At 41.4% G+C, this 24,223-nt stretch overlaps 1 protein-coding gene across 11 annotated transcripts in view; it reads right to left on the reverse strand.

Moving 5' to 3' along the window:
- LOC137872788 (sodium bicarbonate cotransporter 3-like) overlaps positions 1 to 24,223 on the reverse strand; it is a 40,485-nt gene that overhangs the window by 13,269 nt on the left and 2,993 nt on the right. For 5 of the 11 annotated variants that reach the window (XM_068711224.1, XM_068711235.1, XM_068711226.1 and 2 more), the window contains exons 2-12: positions 13,285 to 13,366; positions 11,731 to 11,880; positions 9,688 to 9,826; positions 8,900 to 9,060; positions 8,534 to 8,722; positions 7,197 to 7,571; positions 2,636 to 2,751; positions 1,765 to 1,922; positions 939 to 1,026; positions 629 to 775; positions 258 to 361 (exon numbers count right to left, since the gene is read on the reverse strand). In XM_068711224.1, the coding sequence (XP_068567325.1) occupies positions 258 to 361; positions 629 to 775; positions 939 to 1,026; positions 1,765 to 1,922; positions 2,636 to 2,751; positions 7,197 to 7,571; positions 8,534 to 8,722; positions 8,900 to 9,060; positions 9,688 to 9,826; positions 11,731 to 11,880; positions 13,285 to 13,366 (1,709 nt within the window). Of the gene's footprint in view, positions 1 to 257; positions 362 to 628; positions 776 to 938; positions 1,027 to 1,764; positions 1,923 to 2,635; positions 2,752 to 7,196; positions 8,452 to 8,533; positions 8,723 to 8,899; positions 9,061 to 9,687; positions 9,827 to 11,730; positions 11,881 to 13,284; positions 13,367 to 21,415; positions 21,587 to 24,223 lie in introns of those variants that run through there. The other 6 variants (XM_068711225.1, XM_068711230.1, XM_068711228.1 and 3 more) reach the window with 6 other exon arrangements.

Raw genomic sequence — 24,223 nt, forward strand, 5'->3', positions numbered from 1 at the left:
GCATAACTACGGCAGAGTCATTTGTCCCTGGAATGAATGCCGATTGTATAACCTTTCCCACTAAAGCCAAAAGACAGCTGTTAGTGGGTATTAGTGGGGGGTTTCTTGTCCAGAGGGAAAGGGGCTTGATGAGTTTTCTCCTGCAGCTCTTGTTAACAAGAAGCATTTTGTCTCCACATAATGAACATGATGTATTAAACAAGCAAATGATATAATAGAAACTCCTGGAGTGGGTAAGTAAAAGGTGGCAAACTCACCTCCCGGTCCTCTGCAGCTCAGGTCCTGCGTGGTCCTCACACTTTTCCATCTCTCCAGCTGGAGACGCTGTGCCATTTAGCTGTGCCGGGACCTTCCTCTTCATCTGCAGGTCAAGTCAAGACATTTAAAAATGACAGTTTCACACAATTCAGTTCCTTTGCTGTCATGATGCTTTAAATCCATAAGGGGGCACTCTCATTGTGATTATAGTGGTGTGAAGTAAAGTGTGATATACAAAAAAGAAAAACACACAGAAACTTCTAGGTTGTGGTTTGTGAGACCAGACTTAAATACAGTATGTGAGGTGTAGTAAGTGTGTACTGCGTCACACACACACATTGAACAATCTTTGACAGAGAGAGTCATTAACCTGAGATGGGACATTCTTGGGAGGCTCAATCCGGATTGTGGGGTCCCATTCTCCAGGAGGCAGGACAGTCACTTGATCAAGGAACTCATCTATCCCCGAGAGGAGATCTGTTCGGTCTTTGGCCTTGTATGCCACATCGTGGAAAATCTACATAATGAATATTATTCAGAGTTATTAAACATCTCTGCAATAAAAAATAAAATAGATAACAGCCCAACATGCATCTTTAAATCTTCCCAAATTCTAAACTGAACCTCATAATTTTTGATACAGTTTTCAAGCTGAAATAAGACGTCTTTCTTTGTCTCACCTCGTCCGTCATTAGTGTGGCCATGGATCTGCCAATCTCATGGTACTGGGGCCCTTTGCCATGAGGACCCAAAAGCAGGAAAAGAAACCTTTGAAAAAGACAAATAATCATGAAACGCACCATGAATAACACTGATCTCAATACTAATCACAACAGCACATATTCACTTGAAGGTACTCTGTGGAGTGTTCACATCAACACTCATTGTTTCTCACTTAAATGCATTGTGGATATCCTTGAGGATGATAAACATAAAAAAAACTACATAATTGTTTTTGCAAAGTTTACATTTTTTTTCTCAATATTTTGATAGCTACATTGTTTACATCTATGTTTGCTAGCTAGCAGTCTTCTTTCCTGCCTTTGCTGACTGACACATTGCTATGTTTCTTGACATGTTACAGACATAGTTGATTCGTTGGAATACAGTGAAACGGTCTATGGCGTCACCCATGTGTCCATGTACCATGCTGAGGCCAAATTTAAACATTTTTGCCAAAATATATGTAAAAGCAAACCAAAGAAAGTTGTCTCTGTTTTCCAAAGCCACCATCTTGTAACTGGTGTATAATGAGCATTAGAGCTACAGACGGTTATTGGTGGTACTGTGGAGTATAAAGAGGGAAAACAAGGTTGTGGACAGAGATTTACTGTATTCAGAACCACAGTAAATCCCCAGGTCATGTTAGTCACATGTGAATAGGTCTTTTACAAATGACTCTGTAGAGTTATTATTCTCCAGCAGCAACTTAAAGCAAACTGACAAGAGTCAACATTTTTGGAGTAAAGGTCTCAGTCATCATCGTTCAATTCAAAATGACTGTACCTTGTGGGCACTGGCACCTCTGTGAGGCCTGTGATGAGGACGGCAGGGGACAGTCGTACAAAAGCAATTATGGGCTTCCCCAGGAAGTCCACTTCTCCCACCAGTACGTTGGAAGCTTCAGCACCCGGAGGAATCTTTTTCATGAAATTCATGTCCACCTGAAACCAATGGAAGAAATGAAATTAAAGAGTCAGATAAGCAAGCTAATACGAATGATAATCAAAGAGAAAGAATGAGGGACTCGTTTACAAGGACGCACATGGACGCTATCATAACTAATTAAAGACAAGGCAAGTTAGTAGCTACATGTAGGACTACATAGTACTGTGCAAAGAATATCAGTTGCTGCCATATTTTCCTGAATAAATCTCTCTTATGTGCAATGCTACATACAGAACTGAGCATGACAAGAAATTCGTTATCTCTGTGTAGAAAAGACTGTGCCTTCATCCCTCCTTTGTATCCTCTTACTCATATAAACACTGCACCTTATTTTTGGCAGTCATAATGGATTCTTTTATAATGATAACTACTTCTGGCGGCTTGTCATTTTACTTAATGGATGAAGAACACAATGGTAGGATGAATGGAGGCCATGCGATGGAGGACTTTTTCAAAACTAAACAGTTACATAACGATGAAGACTTTTACTTTGTTGATCAATTCTTAGTCCATTACGGTTAAAGCCTCTTACTGGGACTGCAAGAAAAGCACTGATGGGTATGTGAGGGTGGCCTTCAGTCAGACAATTTTCAACACAGACCATTGAAATGTCTGTGGAAGTCAAGAAACTGAAGAAAGACACTGATGAACTCATGGGCCCTTCCACCATGATGGACTGTTTCTGTGCTCAGTACTGTGGTTAGGTTACCTTGCTGAAGTCGACACTGCTGCTTTCTCTACTGACCCCTACTTTGGAAGGTCTCCTCTCCACTGCCTTGTTGCCATCCAGGTTGTTTGGGACAGAGTTCGGAGACACCAGTGGTCCTAGGGGGAGGGGACAAAGGGAGAGGAAGGGCAGGAGGGAAAAAGTGGTGATGGACACTGCGTCAGTACTTGGAAAGCAAAGACAGGTCGAGAAGTTGAGAATTGCACTGTGCGTCACCATGAAATGCCATTTCTTATTTTGTTACTTAAGGCTATTTAGTAAATGCCATGCGTCTTTCATTTTTCTCTCTACTCAGATTTTAAATTTTAAAAGAGCTAGAAAATAAATGGCCAAAGTATTTTCATCTGTGATATACAATGTGATAGCATTTCATTTTTGATCAGAAGTGAGTTCTTTGCAATAGAAAATCAGATACAAAATCCCAAAGTCACAATGCTACAAGTTAAACCGATCAGTTCTGTTTTCGTGTGATATTTACATTCTGTTTTGGTCATATGAGCAGAAAAATTAATCACTGCATCATATGCAGCTACTTAGCCTCATTAGTTAGTCTTAGTGGTTACTTTAGTGTTAGTGCCAGAATGTCCCAAGTTCATTTCTTGACTTCTCAGGTTAGTATAAGCTCTAATATATTCCATTATATTATCTACTTTATCAACCACATTTCTTTACAATTAAATGTGATTAAAACCAGTATTCTACAATGATAATGATTAACTTAAATACAACAAATAGGCGATCCAGCTCATAATACACATGTAGCTAAAATCAGTAGTACTTGGATTAGCCTTTTAATATTTCACATTTTTGGGTGTAAGTGAAAAGACTTCTTTCACTACAACCATCACTAGATGTGATAATTTGGTACAGAGCAGCAACACTGTGATGTCTCTCCACAGGGAAGACGATAGATTTCACAAAGCACTGTTCCTATTTGCTGCCCGTCTGTTGAGCTCATAACGCTGATGCTTAAGTCAGTCCTGCTTTGCTTGAATTCATGTCAGCTTTGAGCTAAAGGTGATGTGCCTGACAGTTCACCTTCCTCAGACTTCAGCACCTTCAAGTGGTGATGCTCCGGTATTTCTGTGCATAATTGGCTGCACACTTCAACATTGCTGATGCGATTTGAGCCCTACCAGACACAGGAAACGCTAGCACTTGAGGTGACATGAGAGCGGGAGATGAAATGAGGGAGGCGTGTATTTGAATCAAAGGATAGCATTTGCATTCTATCCTCTGAAATTCTGAAGTAACACTTCTTTTACCAGGGTTTCCTTCTTTTCCCACATACACACGTTTCTCATTTTGCCATCAGGAAGTTATCAAGCTAACATCAAACAAAATACATTAATAAAGGCTTACGCAGTATGCTGCATTTTCATTTACAATAATCCCAAACAAAATTAAAATGAGCCATATATAAACAGCATGTGGTCTGGCCAGTGATCCATGCCCTTGAACTGTACCATGGAGTAACCCCAGTGGATGCTGGGAAGCTGTGACTGCTGAACAGGAGCATGATTGCTCACATACCCGACAAAGCCTCTTGGAATAAGGGAGGGATTAGCTTAGGTTGCAATTGCCAACATGCTTCATTCAGGAAGCTAAGCCCTGGAATGCTCCCCCAAACTGGTCTTTTAAACGTGGCGTCATAGCGCTCCTCCATTCATATGCAAAACAGTAACATAAAAATCACTAAAATTACACAGCATTTCTGACTCTTGTGTGGAGCTGGTAGCACTGGGACTGTACAGGTATTATGTAAAAACACTAAGTTCCAGTAAGTCTAGATGCGGGCATTTAAAAAAAATCTTTAATAAGATAAATGTTTAAGAAAACTTTCAAAGGGAAATGCTTACAATTTTTAAAAAAAGCTCTCACACGGGGTGTAGAATAACATGGAGTGCGTGTAACAGTGAGTGCCTGCTATCCTGTGTACAGGTATTCCACCCATGACTTCATGCTCAATGGATCCATGGCCTGTATATGTATAAATAGCCAGCGGTCAAGTCAATACCATTACAGCCCATGTCTAAAGAAATGGCAAGCACACCGTTGACTACTAGAATTATGTCCTCACTCGTTATTAACCTGTTACTCATGCAGACACATTACTTTCAATGGCATATTAAGGGCACTTGACTGTCTAATCCATATAGATGTTCAATACACAGTCAGATAGTTGCTATTTTAAGTCAACGTTGTACAATAGAGCCGATTTAACAACCTACAGTGTTATTAAACTGTGATGAAGGCTTGAAACTCCCCCTCTGAATAATAACCCACACACTGATGTCAAGACGCTTGCTTCTCGTGCAATACTGAGTATTTTCCTAGAAGAGGGTACAATTACAGAAGCTCCTCAGCTATAATAAGCCCACCCCAACCCTTCAGATACAGCTCCCACCAAGTGATCGCTATTGACCCAAACTTTGTAATGGAGCCATTCCCAGAGTGAGACAAACACAGACGGACACACTGAAACGCAAACAGTCTATTAATAAACTGACCAGGCTTGGTTTGGGAAGAACAAAAAGTCACTGCTGGTGCCAATACGATGGTACATACAGTACCAATATGGTACTCTGGCTTATATTTAGCCATGCTGCCGGCACCCGTTACCCTCACTACTCTTAAATCGGGTAAAAGAATGTTTACACGTAGGAATCGATGAGGAGGAAGAGCATGTGAGCAAACTGAACCAATGGGAAAAGCACAAGTTTCATGACATCATGACATCGGTGTGTGCTGAAAATGAGGCAGTCACCTGGGGATAAAACACGTATAGGGATGTCCCGAGCCTATAAGATCTGCGTCTGAGACTACGGTACTTTTAATCCTTCATTACAATAAATTGCGCTCTGAAAATGTAGCCTATCAAATAGGCCCCGATGCACTGAGTTTGAACAGAAATAACTTTCTCTAAATGCAACGTGGTCAGTGAGTGAACAGCAGAGCAGCCAACAAATCTAATTAATGATATCAACACTAAGAGAATGTGTACAAGTAAAAGCTTTGGGTTATGTACTGTTATATTTTGCAGGTGCACCTCAAAAATGCATTTGAATGTTCATGTTGTAGGAATATAGAGATGCTCTGCAAATCTATTCCATTTTTACATTATATATTGTGGTTATGGCTGATACTGGAGCAGGATCAGCAAAGAGAAAAAGAAAATAATTGACAAGACAAAATATAAATTTAAATAAAAAGGGACAGTGAGAGAGCACGGCCGAAAACAATATTGAAACTTGGTCGATCATTTAACAAATAGATTTGAATTATGGGATTTGAAAGGTTTTAAAACCGATCCAGAATTGGCCCTTTTCTTTCTAGACTGGTATAAAATATATCTGTGTTTTTCACTAAATACATTGAGTCTTTCTTTCACTCACATGCAAAACAAATGCCCATGCTAGCCAGATCAAGACCTTTACAACAAAAGGCGTTGATGCTCATGTAAGCACTACCGCTTTTGTCCACAGGTGTCGCCAAAATCCACACAAAAAGTTCTTTGTTGTTGCTTTAAATTCTGTGGGAAACTATAACAGGAAAGCACTGATGCAGGTGACATTTTCTTGGTGAAGATATCAAGCTGTTTAACCTGTCTGGGTTGGCTTTACTGATTTGAACATAGGCCTCCTTGAGGTTAAGTTCGTATTGGGAAACCATACAATGCACCTATCCTATACATATGATACGTATTACAGATACCCAAGATTAAATGAAACACAAAAAGTGAGAAAATAGTGAATTTGACAAAAAGTAAAAATGATCGGGACATCCCTTCTAACAGGTCTTACGTGAAATGCATTGACTGACATAAAAGAGATGGGGGGGGGGGGGGGGGGGGGGGGGCTAGATGTGGCAATAAAACATATCATGATGCAGGAGGGGAGAGAGACAGACCAAGACAATTTGGAAGGCAGCCTTGCAACGACAATGTCGGGGGTGTGAATGGGGACAGGGCCAAGCAAGTCATAGACTCTGAGGAATGTCTTGAAAATGTGTTAAGAGAGAGAAGTTTGAATGGAAAAAACAAGTAAAGAGTTTGGAGAGCACAGAGAACGAGAGATATTAGTAGAAAAGAATGGGTCAGTGGAATAGATGCAAACAGAGAAGCGAGAGAAGCGAGAATCATGGCAGAGAGAAGTGTCAAAAACAGTGGATAAAAGGGAAAAGTGTCTTAGTGAGTGAGCCTTGCTTGTTATTGATGAGATGGCCGCAGGGTTGGAAGTTAAAGGGACAGTTCAACCCAAAGTCAAAAAGACATGTTTTCCCTCTTACCTGCTATTTATCAATCTGGATTATTTTGGTGCGAGTTGTCTAGTTTTAGAGATATCAGCCGTAGAGATGTCTAATATTTGGGCAACGTACACCAAAACAATGTGTATTCACAAATAGCACAACAGGTAAGAGGAAAAATGTGCATTTTTAATTTTGGAGTGAACTGTCCCTTAAACAAGGAGCAGAGCTTTCATGCTAGTGCTAGTGTTCTCTGTTCAAGCCGTGACTCACACTAGCAGGCTACACAGATATTTGCCTTCTAAGGGCATCAGCTCGAAGCCCTGGGATGCCGAGGATGCTCGCCGGCTGAACTCCGGTGATGAGGCCTCTTCTTCTGCAGAGTTTTGTGGGTCGTCGTCCTCGGGAGGCGATACCACCACTTCGGGGATGCCTTGAGGGCCAAGGCCTGTGCCGTGGGTTTGAAAGGAGTGGCGGATGGCAGATGGGGTATTTTGAGGGGTGGCAAGGAGCGGAGGGCCTGGGGCGTGCCCAGTGTTGGAGGAAGAAGAAGAGGGCAGGAGATGGTTGAGCAGGACGGAGACCCTGGACTCTCGTCTCTGGGAGAGGTTGGAGACAGAGGAGGCTGCCCCTGCCTTGTGGAGAGAGAGATGTGAAGAGGACAGGCCCTCTCCTAACAGAGGAGACAATGGCAGACAGGGGGATAGGAGGAGGAAAAGGAATAAGGGATGGAGCAGAGAGGAAAAACATGTGAAGTCGGAGTACATCACAGAGGTGGTATCTGGAGGAGACACAGCCAGAAGGGGTGGGCAGCAGGAGGTGTAGTTAAGAGAGAATCGTGCTTGAGCGGAAAGCATGGCTGTGAGCAGAAGACACTAAGAATGATTCAGTGAGGCACGTGGGAGGGTCTGCGAGGGCCAAACAGCTCGTCCCATTCAACTCCAAACAAACGGATCATACGACACGTCGGAGGTGAGGCGAAACTCGGAGTTCAGAGAGACGTGCATGCAGGAGAGGATGAGTTAGCGCGATGTGAGTGCACAGAAAGCAAACGTGTGCTCTACCACAACAGACCAGTCATAAACCCTACACCGTACATACTCATCTGACACAAGACATACATCATCACCAGCCATCAATGTGACATATGAATTTTTGACCTTTGACATTTGCGTTTTTAATGAGATTAAAAATGCAAGCCCAACAAGAACCACAGGCACGGAGGTGGAGAATGTGACATTTCTTTCATTCTTAGAAATCACAGGATCTTAAAATGCACACCACACATCAACACCACTGCGGCCATGCCCAGTAAAAAAACAAAAAACACACAATGCTGACTCCAGTTGCAGGTGAAGCAATATTTCCTGAGTGTCAACCTTTGGAGTGAAAACAATCATTAATTCAAAACCCAGAGCCAGGCCAGCAATACAGGTTAGCACAGTCAGTATAGCACCCAGACTTCTCTTTCATTTTTGGGGCCGACTGAGATCACTCTCTAGATTTTACTCACTTTTACCATCCACCTTCTACGATGGCATTGGGGGATTTGAACAGTGGATTTTTAGGTATAGTTCCACCCAGCGGTGGAAAATGTGGAGGAAAAAGAAATGCGAGTGCGTTGTTGGATCTCACCATTTCTTTCAAGCAAGAGCGGGTCAGAATGTTTCTTGCCTATGTCAGCGAAGGAGCGCACCAGAGGGATGCGGTTGCTGAGTTTTCTCTCGTTCTGGTGGTGGTGTTTCTTCAGCATGGCTTCCCGGACGTTGTGGCGCAAGTCCTCCTTCAGCTGGCCCGATGCCACCATGCTGTCTATCAGCATGTCTGAGTCGTACAAAGACAGGGACGTAAACACACAGCAAGATACGGACCACTGAATGTTATATTACTATAGTGACGGAAAGTTATTTGTATTGTTTTTCTCATACTAGTCACCACATGGCTACAGAAGCAATGGTGTGAATATGTCATGCATCTTTCAATGAGTATTGAAAAATGTACCCGCGATTTCCTCGATACTGTTGGCCCTCATATCCAGCATGACTGTGCCGTTGAGTATGCAGCTACGCAGCTCAAACAAGCTGTGTAGTGACAATGTGGCCACGTAGGGCTTACTCCACCTCTCCCCGCCGTCTTCCACGTCCTCTTCAAACTTCAACCACCTGTAGGTAAACACCAAGAGCACAACACACACGGATACAAAACTGTTTGTGAATCCACTAACTATAATCAAGCAAACAAATTTACATATTAAAGTATTATAAGAGAGGGAAAGATCTCCGAATGCAAGTTAAGTCACAATTATAATTTAGCTCTGAGTAAAATGACCCTGAGGTTGAGCGTGAGCCGAGTCTGGGTCTCTTCAGATCTGCAATGGAGACGGCCTTATTTATGGTATTAAAAATGTTCACAGTAATGTGCACATGTCGTGTAAATGTAGCCACCGAGGCTGATAGTGACTAATAACCATGATCATGATACATAATCAGGGTTTCCAACCAATAATTTAGTTATGCTACAAAACTTTCGTACAGATGCATCAAAAGAATTCTGAAAACGAATGTCTGTACAAAAAGCCAACAGATCTATAAAGCTTGCTAGGGCAACAGCTTTGGTCCAAGTTTACTTCCTGTCAGATATTGCATGAACAAGCATTGCAACAGGAAATACAAAAGGGGCCCATTTAAAATTTTGATGCTAAGTTTGAAAAGGTCCATCTTTCTGCATTGCTTTCACTTTATGCGGTTGTTGTCACACGGTTTTGTGCCTCGAGTTGCTTTCTTTCTGACCTGGCCGTCTCCTTCCATTCAGTGGCACCGCCTTGTCTGAAGGAGAGCTCGTCCAGCTCAGTGAAGAGGTCGTGGGGGACGTGCTCCAGGTCATCGTCCTCTGTACCCAGGATGAACTGAACCCGCTGGGATGGTGTGTCTGCGCAAAGGGAAAAGGTCACATTTACAATGTTTACAGTAATAACAACAGTAAAACTCTTCAGGGATTAGCTGTTATTAAAAAAGGTAACGTGGAGTTTTTGACCTTTGTTCGCACATTACATGCACAGTCCTGCCAACGGTTTCACACTTTTCCACCGATCTGCAGGTGGCTGTAATGTGCCAAGAAATGCAGCAATGTGCCAGTAAAGGCGGGGAGGATGAAGACTGCAGGCTAGTAAACATGGGTGTTAACAATGCATGTTCCACAATGTTCTGCTTTGGAAATGTTTGGTGAGTAAAGAAATAGAGCTCAAGGAGACACACAATACATTTTATGTAATGCTGAACATAAACATAAATATGGTCCAACTCCACAGAGCATCTACAAGTGGAAACAGGAATTGAATCTTAGCATAATAAAAGGAAATGGTAGTAGGATGAAACAGAATTGTTTTGCTTTCATTATACTACGTAAGAAGGAATACATCTGCAGGCCTGATGCTGAGAAAGTGTGCGAGAGAGCATAATGAAAACCTGCAAGCTTTACAGCAATTTTCTATTCATGTCTGATTAAATTAGAGGGCAGATATCAGGATATCTGGAACCAGAGAGAGAAAACGGAAATCGATAAAGCAGATTATAAGACTAAGCGCCGCAGGGAGGCAGAGATGGAACGACTGGGAGCAAAAACGGGACAGATACTTTGCCGGAGGAGCTGTAAGTGAGGAAACACCGGTGTATCCTTGGTGGAAGTGTTTTCAGCACCCGTGACGTATAAAACAGGTGTGACACACAGCTGGAAATAGTCTCAAACCGTGGCAGGTTTTTACAAATGTAACTGTTCTTTCTGTATTCATAAGCTGTAATTACGATCAACCGTTTGTGTCGCGCCTCGTAAGGTGCCGTTCTAACAGCATTCCTTAATGACAGTTCACCTTGATATTACTTGTTTTTATCTTAAAAATAGGCTACAGTAAATACAATTCCACTGCTCTAATCGTGACATAAAAGTGTGTTTAAAAAAAAAAGTAAATTCATTAATAGTAAATATATAAATTGTCATGAACACTGTTATGCTATGCATAAGATACAATGGACAGCTGATGCATCCTCAATTCCTTTCCTCGTCCCCGCTCCCATATCCCGTGAGTGGGACTAAAAAGCAAGAAGAAGAGGCGAGGAAAGGAATTGGGGACGTACAAACAGGGGAAATGAGAAATGCCCTAGATAACCCAGAGGAGTTCACAGCATTGTTTGGGTGCGCACAAGTCTTGCAGTTGAGGTGATGCACCAATTTCTCACACAAACGCACGCACGGATCACTTAAAATGTCACTGCCTTCAATCAGTGTCAGAGGCCCGTTCACAGTGGCCTTTAATGCCTTTTAGAGCTGAATGTTTTGTTCAGAGCCATTTGAAAGATGGTGAGAAACAGAAGGCTAAAGCAGAGTGGTTCTATAACCTGGGAAACTGTACATTGTTGAGCAGCTTTCTGCTTTTTGTGTGTTTTAAATGAAGATGTCTTAAAGCATTCATATTGCATTACAACCCCATGACTATGGCCATTAAGGGCAGGCAAATCACAGCTTTATAACTATTTACAAAGAACATTTATACAGTTAGCAGTTAGTGTGCTGTGAAATAAACACAATGGAAAAAGAAATTGAAAAAGTATGCCAAATGGAAGCTAGGTCTATCCATTGTGGATTGTTAGGGTTTCTGTTTATTGTCTGAGGAGAGTCCTGTGCATGTATGAATAAACACAGTTGAAGGCTCTAAACGTAGACATTAACTGCAAGGTAGAGTACTGACTGACAGAAACTCAGTAGAGACAAGGATTTAGAGAGAGAAATAGAGTGTGGTTTGGTCGTAAATGGGGACATTTAGGAGGAGTGTTTCCAACCATATGTGGGGGATTCCCGGCCATCTTCCTTCCCCTCCTCAAAGTCTCTCTCTTTCTTCTTTCGGTGATGTTTGTGTCCTCGGTGGCGATGTCTTCTTTTGCTCTCCCTTCCAAGAGGAACATGGACGCCTACGTACACCGCTCTGTGGCCTGGGGAGAAGGAAATTGCAACACCAGTAAGACACCTTTTACTCTACACCCACTTTCACACAATTTGGACAAGAAAAGAAAGCAGGAAAGAAATCTTGTAAACAAAATAAAGGTTAAATAGCATAAAACAGTTTCAGTTACATCTCAGTATTATGCAATCTGAATACCACTAATTACGTGGTAAAGAGAGAAAAAAACATTTCATGTTATTTGAAGTAGAACCACTGATGGAAGGTGTTCTACTGTAAAACCTGAAGCCTCCCGTCTATTTCTTGCCCATCACACACAGATGATTTGGTATAGCTAATGAAAGCAAGCACTATGTCAGATTCTTCCCAGAGGACAGCAATATGAATGGAATTCCAAATGCAATAGACTAAATTCAATTTCAAAATCCAAGGCTACATTGTAAAACGGACACTTTAAGCCTACAAGAACAGTGTCACTGTCCCAGTCTGTTACAACTGAAGTAAAAGACAGACACGCTAAGATGTTAGGCCCAAGACAGAGAACCTATTTCCATTTCTTTCTAGTTCTCATGACAATCGACTTGAAGGAAACCAGAGTACAACATTCACATTTTTCACCCCTCTGCTTTCTCCCAAATGTTTACTTCCCCTCATTATTATTACTGCCACACAGAAACTGTGTTCTGAAATGCAAACGCCCTATTTTTGCCCTACATTCTCTGCCAATACTTGTTTTTCACAGATGAGTCATCTCTCTTTGATTTGAGAAGGGAACCCAGAAGGAATGAAACCAAGATGCAGCACTCAAGGCATAAGTGACATACAGTACACATGAGCCGAACAGATGGAGGAGAAACAGCGATGGGTGGATGGAGAGAGAGAGAAGAGAGAGAGAGAGAAGAGAGAAAGAGAGAGAAAGAGAGAGAGAGAGAGAGAGAGAGAGAGAATGGAGTGAAAATAAACAGCGTAGCCGGACAGAGAGCAGAGGGCTCCAGGGGTGTCACAAAAGGGGAGAATGGGATAAATAGAGATATTATTGAATAGAGGATGGAGGATATGAAGTGTGGTGCACCCACATAAAGAAAGAGCAGTGGGCTGAGGGAGATATTGTGCTGCTACGTTCTCTACATGTGAACAGCATCAACACTTAATTATTATATTATATAATTATTTTACGATATTCACTGATTCATCATCTAATCAAATGGTCGATAAACATATATAATAATATACAATTATATCAGACTTAAAGTGACCAGCAGCAAGTGAATGAATGAAAATAAAATAAAGCATTAATTTAATAGAAGTAGAAAAGGCAACAATCGTTTCACCTTTACATGTGCAGGCTTAGGCACCAACCCTTACCATCAATTAAAAAAAAAAAAGCACATTCGTGACAGGAAAAATATTTCAGTCTTGGCAGCTTTAAACTTACTTTCCAAATCTTCCCTTTCATAGTTTGTTTGAGTGGTGAAGCTGGACTTCCCATGGTCAACTAATGCCTCCTCATCTAGACCCTGAGAACGACAGGAGGAGAGAGAGTGAGCATAAGAGACAGAAGGAATATAAAAAGATAATAAGAGACACATCAGACATTCAACAAGACCTCTCATCGCTCAATGGAGCACAATGTTAGGAACAATGACATGAAAATATATCAAAACTCAGCTTGAGTCCAATATACTGTCATCACAAAGCAATCAAAGTTGATGAACAGGACTGACAGATGTAGGATCTAAAAATACTATAATAACAATTTAATATTTACATTTGAAGGATAATGTAACTTACATTATTCAGAGTTTTGGACATTTTACTTGCAATGTCATCTAACATGCATGCGTTACCCTGTGACATGACATGCGCTCGCAGGACTCTCGTCCATGAACACATTTCAATGTTATGAATATGAAAATATGAACTTGATCATAAGTCAGCCCTTTCAGATGGCAATGTTATCCATGGGGGGGATAGCCTAGTAGTTCATTTAAAAATAGAAGAACGTTTTTCAGCACATTTGACCTTTTCTCTCATTTTCCACGTGTTTTCTGTGAAGGGAAAATTGGTCAACTGTTTTCCAGGTTTTCCAGGACGTGTGGGAACTCCCTCTATCAGACTGAAGGTTTTCCATTAAGCCGAGTGGCTCAGCTGTGATAAGACTGGTGGGAACAACACAGCATGGAGAGATCCTTACGTTTCCTTAAACACTCCAAATATGTTAATCGCCCTGTCTGTTTTGTGGAGCGATATGAAGGCAGGGCTTCCTACCCAATTGAAAATCCCTCCATAGCTGTGGGTTTATGTGTTGCAGTAAAGAAAACAAAGTGCTTTATTTTTTTACAGATGGCCAACACCAGCAGCCCGTTTCCACTCCTTTTAAACATCATCATGGAGGACAATATAATTCAGTGTTATTGATTAATGTGATGATTCATCTCTTGTTTGAAATATAGTCCAGAACACAATTAGGCTACATCCTCTGACAAAGCAGTTCGATTCAGCAGATTGATAACAGCGTAGTTCATCCAGCAGATTAACCTCTGGTGGTTTACTTTAATAACTTGAAGTTCAGTTTAATGCAGAAAGGTATCATTGGCACTTCATGAGGGTTTATATACGTGTTATTTTTCACAAACCAATTAGTTTGTATTGGAAAGTATATTCATTTGGTCCATTCCACAAAAGGTCGAATTTCAAGAGGCCGGCTACACTCATTAAAAAAAGAGGTTATGACCTTAGTGAAAATAATTAGCCTGATATCAATGCCATGGAAAGATCCAATTAGAGGAGACATAAATCTGTCAGGAGGCATGACGGCAAAGGTGCATATTACTAATATTCTTTATCAAATTACAGTGCCTTCAAACTACACTTACAGCACCTAGACACACATACAATTGCTATATTGTGAGGACACTCATCCCTCAACCGCAGCCTTAACCATAAGAAGTACAAGGTTAATCTCAACATTTGAGAAGAAATTTGTTTTAAATGTTTTTTTAACTGGCTCTGCATCTCTACAGCACAAATAGTACATGTGAAACGCACGGCGGGGTTTTGCCAGCGGGTGAGCAGGAAGTTTGGGTGGTGCCTGGCGGCATGGAGGGAGACTGAATGTACTACCTGCGCTGCAGTTGAAAATCAACAAACTTTCCATTTCATCTCTCCATTGTCATCCTCCTTATCTGACAACAGGTAAGGGAGGGGTGTGTGTGTGTGTGTGTGTGTGTGTGTGTGTGTGTGTGTGTGTGTGTGTGTGTGTGTGTGTGTGTGTGTGCGTAAACACTAAATCTGCCCACTGGTCAGAGGTCCAATCAAATGTGAGGGATTTGATTTAACTCTCACTAGTAACTGCACACTGGTCATCCGTTTCACTGTGAAATATGTAAAAGTACAGAAGCTTCAGTTCCTCTAACTTCCGCTTCACTGGGACTTTAAGTGCCAGAATATTTTTGGCAGCCACTGTCTCCAATTACTGCTGCATGTGTGGCAAATACTGAACTTAATCATCCCCCCCAAATTCCAAACCTCTGAAAACTGTAATACTTCCAGCTGTTCTCTAAGACCACACGGAGAGAATCAATAGAAGTCTAGCCAGCTGTGCTCCGTGATCAGTGTCTTTACACTAGGCATGATGTATTGAGACCAGGAAGGAAACGCTTATTTTAGACACACATTCGTATAAGGTCGATAAACACTACAGGGTGGCAGTGAGCCAATGGTGGGTCGGACAGCCAGTGCTGATAAGATCAGCCTGAATTAGAGATAAATAACATGTTTGTGACAGTTATGGCCGATAGTAAGGATCCTATCTTATGGTTTCTTTTAGTCCAGGTTTTTGGACAGCTTATATTTCAATAACCGGTTGGGGCAAGTTGCAAAATACAATATAAAATTAATTCCTGCGTATTTCAACTGAGCCTAAAGTGATACAAAATATACACTTCTACGATTAGTTTTTTAAATATCCAACATTCAGTCTTCTACATAGGTCATATAACATGATCAGAGACGCGCCGCAACAACTGCAAATGTGCTGGTCTCCTGCCTTGTGTACAAACTCTTTGATGCAACACAATCCCCCAATTGGATGAACCTTTCAGTTCCTTCAACCAATCGCAGAGAGGCACTGCTGCCAAGCAGGAGAGTGTGGAAACAAAAAAAAGACGATGACAGCCGCATGCTGAAAAGACACGGGATACGTGGACAATATCAGGGCCTTGTATGTGTCTCAGCCCCAACATGACCTCCCGACACCCACCTCACTGAAGTTTCATTCTGATAGAAGGAAACACACTCTATCTCCTGCTTTCCCTGTTTCATTACCAGCTTCCTACTATGGATATGTCAGTGACATTCAGATTCACACATACATTACCATAATCATTCTCCTGTTAGAACCCTACGTAGGATGAATGATGCCATCTGTGATTGTGTCTGCGTGTGCACTTGTGTTCCCATGTTTCCCAGTTGCTAGTGGATTTGCATGATAATGAGCCGTGTTGCTCTCTGACGGTGCCTTCACGAGGAGCGGTAATAATTCAGCTGCAGGGAGGAGAGCCGAGAGAAATTAATCTATCTCTAGTTACTGGAGTTCCCCCCCCCCCCCCCCCCCCCCCCCCCCCCCAACTACGGCACACCAAGGGCGTGTAAAACTGACCAAGGGTGACTAAAACTGGACTGGTTCCTCATGGTCATTTGTGTCAGTCATACTAGCTGACACATTTAGAGATTACATTTTCCGAGATTACAATTCCGTATTGTGTAATTACTTTTAATTAAAAGCCTTTCAATTTGCTGAAAATGTAAAACAAAGATTAAACAAGAATAAAACTCTTGATATTTGTTTAAAAAACACTTTCTTTTCACAGAATTGTTTTAAAAAAAATAAAATATAGAGTAAACTTAAGTAAAATCATTTAATGGAGTAACTTTTTGAACAGTTTTTGGCTACCAGCCACAGTTCTAGTTTCCCAATCTGCCAGAATCACATGTACCAATGTTTACAAGCACCGCACACAAAGCTGGTGTGAACATATTCCTGCTTCATGAGTCTTTTTCTTAAGCTTCTTAAAATGCCACTTCTACAAATCTGTTTATTTCACTGTATAAACACCGGTTTACATCCCATTATCATGTACTCTATGCATGCCTGTTTAGCGGAGTGTGTGCACATGTAAAAAGTCTGTTGTGCCCTCAACCCCACATTGCTTTGTACAATTTAAGAAAACATGATGCAACCTGTCACATAGCTTTGTCCAAAATAAACTCCTAGTCTATCACCCACAGTCCCCAGGCCAGGGAGGCAATTGGCCATTATGCCAACAAAGCACAGCTGTGGTTGGGCTACAGGAGCAGTGCCAGTGGGGAGGGCAGAAGAATTGCCAGCTGGGTAAGAAAAGACACTATCTGGCGACATTAATAGATGTTGTTGACGAAAGGCAGATGCATCTCTGGCCACATCTACACAGCCAGACTGTGGGCCTAGCACTGCTTTCTGTCCAGTGTGGATCCAGAGGGTGTCTAGTAATGACCAATAGTATACTATAGTGTTTGTTTTAAATATGCCTGAAACTAATGAGTGATTAGCAGAGTAGATCTGGATCAATACAACAGTAGACTGCACAATAAAATCCAGATACAAAGATAGATGGAAACAAATGGAACCATGATCTCAATCTAGAAAAACGCTGTAGCGTAAATATGAGCACAATGTCTCCTGGTCTGTCCACTGAGACATGTGTGCTGCCACACAACAGAAACATTACTCGTGGGATGCGCTACATTCTGCTACAACTACCACTGGTAAAACAGATGTCTACCACGGTGGGGAATTCCGATCACAAGCCCCTTGATTGTCACCAGGGAACATCACGTCACCTCTAGTCTGAGTTCGGAAGTGAAAGCATGCATGGAGTCTGGTGCGTGATAAGCCCTGCCTGGCTTTTCTCAAAACACTTGAGATAACAATCAAAAGAGAGGTAGGCAATACCAGCAGGAGACCTGCCAAGACAACACAATCAAATCATGAAGTAAAGTGTATTCGCAATTATCATGCCATGTGATTTTTGCAAATTACACCCTAAAAACAGATTATATGCATTCATATGCAGAATCTGGTTTTTTGAGGCCAATTGTTTTAGGCAACTAGACAAGATTTAGGTATCAGAAGCGTGCCGGTTTCCATTTGTATACCGTGTAGTATTATGTTCCTTCAGGCTGTGATTGAATACAGGTAAACAGTCCACATGGAGCGCAAGAGAGGTGGAATACATTGACTGAAATGCAAAGGCAGAACCCACCGGCCATCGCCTGATGATGATTTTGCTTTATATTGGTTTAAAATCAGCATGTAAACTGCCAGCTACACGCCGTCTCTCAACTCCGACTCTAGTCTTGCATCTCAAGTTGCTAATTGGACTGTAAACAATGAGCAGGGCATGGAAAAGGAAGTCTTGGCCCAGATATCTGCTGGCTACACCAGAACCTCAGAAATATAGCCTCTTGTCTGTCGTCAGATGACTGCAATAACCCTAACTTACCTGCTCCCAACCAGATCATTCAGCAAAGAACAATATGAAGTTGAACTTGTACCATAATAAGGGCCAAAAATGATCCCGGTTGCTCTTAGTTTTACAGTTATACTCCACAAAAAGTATTTTGAGCATGAAACGCTCACCACCTAGACTTGAAATGTTGCTGCAAAAGTTTGTAGTTTGATTTAAAAAGTAACTGTGAAGACTAGGTGATTAAAATGCTGTTTATTTGTTGTTTAATTGTATAGCTTTGAAGTGGGTCACTGAGGAAATACTTAAGTGGCAGCAAATTAAGTGGCAGCATCCCATCAAACCCCCAAAACTGCTCATCAGAGACAAAGACTCGCTCAATAAGTAATAAAGTTGCTAATAAGGATAGAGACCTATTATGTTCTAGACAGAACAAAAAAAAAATTCAATAATATTAATTAAAAAATATAAATGTTCCACTATCTACTTTATTGTCCATGCTGTATCCATAAAGGAAATCATAAAGGGCTGTAAAAAGCATAACTGTAATCGTGTATGTCAGTGTATGAGGATAATAATAATAATAATACCAGCAGAGGTGGCACAATCAACATAGGGAATTATGCAGGAGGGTGATTTATGGTTCACATGGTTTAATTTTGCTTTTAACCATGTTTTAATTTTGTACTTTCTGTGTGTATGTATATTATTGGCCCTTATATGGTCACATTGTGTTGTTTATGTTTGAAATTCTGCCCCTGTTAAGCACTTTGTGACTTATGTCTGTAAAAAGCGCTTTATAAATAAATCTTACTTACTTACTTACATGAAGGTTTAAGAGTAAACAAGGCTTACCATGTGTTCATCCAATAGCAAAGAAAACACTCCATCTGAACTCAACATTGAACTTTATACGAGGATTTCCCAAGTACACGATGAATGTTGTAATACCATCCACATTAATAAATGGACATGTCCACGCTCATGATAGGCTTGTTAGGAAATGCTGGTAATGTATGTATACAGAGGTGTTTGTCATCAAGATATGAATAACACTATGGACTTTGTTGTGTTGTATCATATAATTTTGTTTTACAATACCTTAAAATATTATTCACGTACAGCTTCAGTAATTACTTTAGAGTTAGAGTTGAATAAAACTTTTCATGTCACAGTTCATGTCATTGTGTGATTTTTTGTTGGAGAAACTCAGTTTTACAGATCCGTCGATTAAATCAACTTATCGTATGTTGAGAGTTACTCGACTCAAACTTGATTTGGTGAAGGACAGCCTCATTTACATGCTTGTTTATTAGAAAGCAGTCTTAGAAAGGGCACCTGTAGATCAGTGGGATAGCATGACACCATTGACAGGAATGTGTGTCATGTCACACTCGTGCATGCATGTGTATGCGTGAGTATAATGTGACCCACTCACAGACAGAAGGCACTACTAGAGGTCAAAATTGGTTGAAAGGGGAACATTTGGCTGATTTACTCATAACTCATAGATGTTTATTTTTTGTACCTTATTGAAATGAATAAGTGAGCGGCTGGAATCAGAAAATGTTTGACATTGTTGACTTAAATGATTAATTGATAAAAAAAAAAAAAAGTAGTTGCCAATGTATTTTCTGCCGATCGACTAATCGCTTCATCGTTGCATCTTTTACACTTCAAAGTAATTTTCTTATTCATTGACAACATGACGGTTGACCTCTCTTCTGTTAGTAAGCTCGCGTGGGAGTAATTCTAACCACGCAGCTGCCAAACGCCTCTTCCGCCAACCAGACAGTGAATAAAACAAGCAGCCACCCAACAGGCCTGGCTCCTTGCCAGCCTTGCTTTACTGGGACCCGATCCAATCGATGGAGACTGACGTAAGAGAGGTGTTACATAGTGAGAGACCTGTCCCTCGAGATTACTGAAGATCTCTCTGTCTTACGCTGCCAAAATGGACAATTGCATACTACGTATGAGAATATTGACATTTATTTACAGCCAATTAATGGTAAATGATACAACCAATTAAATGATGTCTGAAAACAAAATGACAAGTAGATCTATTATAGATGGCTGCTAACCAAATTATGTACATTAAATTATGCACAAGTACTATGTAATTTGGGGAAATCTTTTCAGGAAGACACAAACATACATGGTGCTTTGCAGGAGCTAGATAACGAACGTAAACACAGATAATAATTAAATAATTTGATCAGGCAGCAACATTTAGCTTTCGCAGACTAACTATTCAATTATTTACCTCCCTGGAGTCCATCACCATGTTTGGACAGGGCAAAACTAAGAAGGCTGAGGCAGTCACAAGCTGGTGACTCGTCTCTGATGTCTCCAGAGTGAAGATATAGTTTAAACTGCTCATCATGCAGAAAACAAACAGATACTAATCATAGTCTCCATTGGATGTAGTCAATACTCCCAATCATTCACAGACTTTGCAGACAAACACAAAGATGGAAACCATCTCCTCTCTCTGCCTCACACATATTTTCCTTCTGATTCCAACAGTCCCCCTTTGCATATTTCTCCCACTCTAAGAATAATAACTGTCCCCCTTTGTAATGTTATCTGGACTGAATGGAAACAAGCGTTTCTTTTAAATTCACTTCGGTCCATAAACGTCGTCTCTATTGACAGAATGCACCTTGTTTTGTATTCGGCTACCTCGGCAGACCCATTTTCCACCCTCCTCTCCCCAACACTCCTCATCTCTCTCCTCTCTTCCTTCCTGTTCTCCTTGTCCCGCTCCTTCAAGCAGCCATAACTGTCTCCGTCGGTTTCCTCGCTTTCCTGTTCCCCAAAGGCGATTAAAGAGTAGAAAGGAAACGTTTCCATTTCAAAAGACACATGAGGCAACAGCTTCTGTGCACCGACCACCTGCCCCATTCATCGGCACAGACCACTGCACTCTACCGTAGAAGAGCACCAACCAATACAAAGCACAACTATACCAATAACACTGTCATGTTCTACACTTGAACAGGATCCAGGGGCTCTGTGCATGCAAATGTAAAACCACACAGATGGGACCAGACGTACCGTAAGCACATGCTCCCCTTCGCTCGGTTCATCCATTTAGACTAAAACATCGGCAAAGCACAGGCAGCGAGGACGTCGGCCAGTTCCTTCTTTGACGGCTATCTCTGTTAGGGAAGCTGTGTGAGCTGAAACGCTGTCGCACTCGTCCGTTCCCTCTTCCTCCGCTCATCTCTTTATAAAGAGAAAGGAGAGAGAGAGAGAGAGAGAGAGAGAGAGAGAGAGAGAGAGAGAGAGAGAGAGAGAGAGAGAGAGAGAGAGATGCTTCTGAACACACGGTGCTCTGCTCTACCCTGTCAGCGCGCTCTTTGCTCAGCGGCCAATCCCACCGTGCCACCATGAATATTTTATTCTCCCGGCCAAGAGCTAAAAAACGCACCCATACACACAGAGGACGTACACGCACATTTGGAGGACATTCAAACGCTCACCCACTGAGGTATTCAGGTCACAAATGAAGACCCCCCCCCCCCCTCACCCCCAACACAGATAAATAGAAACAAGCACACGTGTGAGCTGGCCATTCCTCAGAGGTTGCATTGACTTGAGAGAGGACAGATAGCTGCGTATTCATTGAGACTTCAAATGCATCTGTGCCTTTTGACATTCACAGTCCTTAAGGCCTGAAGGTTGCAGACGTCTTTCGACAACCTGTAATTTTACAAAGAACTGCGTCTCATTTGTCAACTGTTACACGAGTAGGGCAAAAGGAACATATTCCTGAAACCTAAGCAGTAACTATTTTCTAATTGAAGGAAGCGCTATGGATGTCGGGCCTGAGGGACCCTTTGGATGCCGAACAGGACCAGTCAGTTCTAAGTAACCACAAACCCATGAAGGCAAAGGTGAAACCAAACCTATAATTAAGAGAGCACCATGGTGATGGATATAAAGTGTGCATTAAATGAAATAGAAAGAGTGCCATCTAAAGGCTGAACATTCACTGGCATCAGACAAATTTGACTTAACAAGCTGAAGTCTTGAGACTGAACAAAAAGCAAGACCGTACTATTGTGCAAATAAGTTGCAAATATTTGAAAAAAAATGTACTTTAAGCTAATAAGGATTTGCATAAGATGTACGAGCTTTAACATTAAAACTAGAAATAATTTTTGTTATTGATTAATCTGACAATATTGAAATTGGAATTAATTGTTGTCGTCAATAAAAACATAAACAAATTGTGAAAGAAAAAATAAAAGCCCCATCACCATAGACCAGGGTGATGTCCTTAAATTGCCTTTTTCCCCAGACCACCTGTACAAAACCCCAAAATATTCAGTGTAATGTAAGATGAGGAAAAGCAGAAAATCCTCACATTTGAGAAGCTTGGACCATTTATTGTTGATCATTGACTAAGCACTCCTTTCAACATCATTTTACAGTGTTGTATATTAGCAAACGGTATGATCAAGGACAGAGAAGGTGTCTTGGTGTGTCTCTTTAAAGCAAAAAAATATATGAACAACCCGAGCATTAAAACACATTCGGACCCAGAGGGTTATGGTTACATCTCAATTCCAGTCACAATAAGAGGCAGTACAGGAATAATGTACAACATTAGTATGCTGCTGGTACAAAGCTGTACTATAGGTCACATTCAGGGCACTGGCATGCCACCGACGACCACATCCACCCAGAGGAGAACAGAAATACAGACCCACATTTGTAGTATTGTTACTGGATAACTGAATGCAGTCTATGGAAAATAGTTCATAAATTCCTGTGTTGCTCCCAGCAATCTGTTCGTGGTTCTTTGTGGTCAGCTACCATTGGCTTACATTAAAATTAGTGGGCTAAAGCAATTTCAATATATTTAATTAACAGTTGAGCTGTAAAGCCTGCATCACAGTTTTTCCTTTGATGTTTTTGTTTTATAACATATGGTATTGTGTCCTACAGTATTTGGTATAGTACTGTATGTGTCATGAGGATTTGTTGTGGTGAGAGGCTATGGACAGGATTTTGACAGCTTATCTTCATATAATGCGAACAAAATACTGAATTTCAAATGCAGTTTGCATAAACGTTCCTTTTCAGTCAAAAAAGCATTTAAAAAGGTTCTGTGTGTGAGATCGGGAGCCTTTCTGTTGCCTCCGTAGGGCTCTCAACGCGGCTCAATCTAACGGGGCTAATAAGGCTAGCAGTGGCACTCAAAGCAACACGAGCAGGCAGCTCAACAACCTAATGATGTGGACATTGACTAACTGATGAACACCGCCATTTGCAAGATTTTCACTATTAAGCTGACGTATAACTACATAGTATCTCAGCTAGGGGTGGGGAAAAAAATAGGTTATTAGATGCATCGCGAAAGATTATGACTTGACTCAGAAAAGTCAATAATTGGACATTTAAAACTCAATTCTCATCGTTATGATCGCCTGTAACAATTCTGTGACACCGAGCTGTCCGCCCCCCTGAACGCAACAGACATAATACACGTGCGTCTTGTTGACGTTCTAAGCTAGGCAAAATACTCGCTGGGTTTTGGTGAGGGCGGCTGAGCAACCGAATGTGGATACGATCCGACAGGCAACCCCTGTAATAGCTAACGTATGGAAGCATCTTGCTTCTTCTTCTTCCACCCAACTCGGAAAGGGTGAAGCGAATCATGAACTAGATTCACATTTTTTGCCAAGGATTAGCGCCTCTACTTACTCATTGAGAATCAAAGCTTTCGCACTATGTTGCACACTTTGGAATCGAGATACAACATTCATCTCAACATTTTTACGAACACAGCGATACTCTACAATCAAACCAAAGCTTAAGTCAAGGAGTCAGTGAGGAAAGCGGGTCGGATGGTAG

The sequence above is a fragment of the Cebidichthys violaceus genome, unplaced genomic scaffold, assembly GCF_023349555.1.
Source record: "Cebidichthys violaceus isolate CVI_PGR_0920_01 unplaced genomic scaffold, fCebVio1.0.p SCAF_16, whole genome shotgun sequence".
In the NCBI taxonomy this organism is placed as follows: domain Eukaryota; kingdom Metazoa; phylum Chordata; class Actinopteri; order Perciformes; family Stichaeidae; genus Cebidichthys; species Cebidichthys violaceus.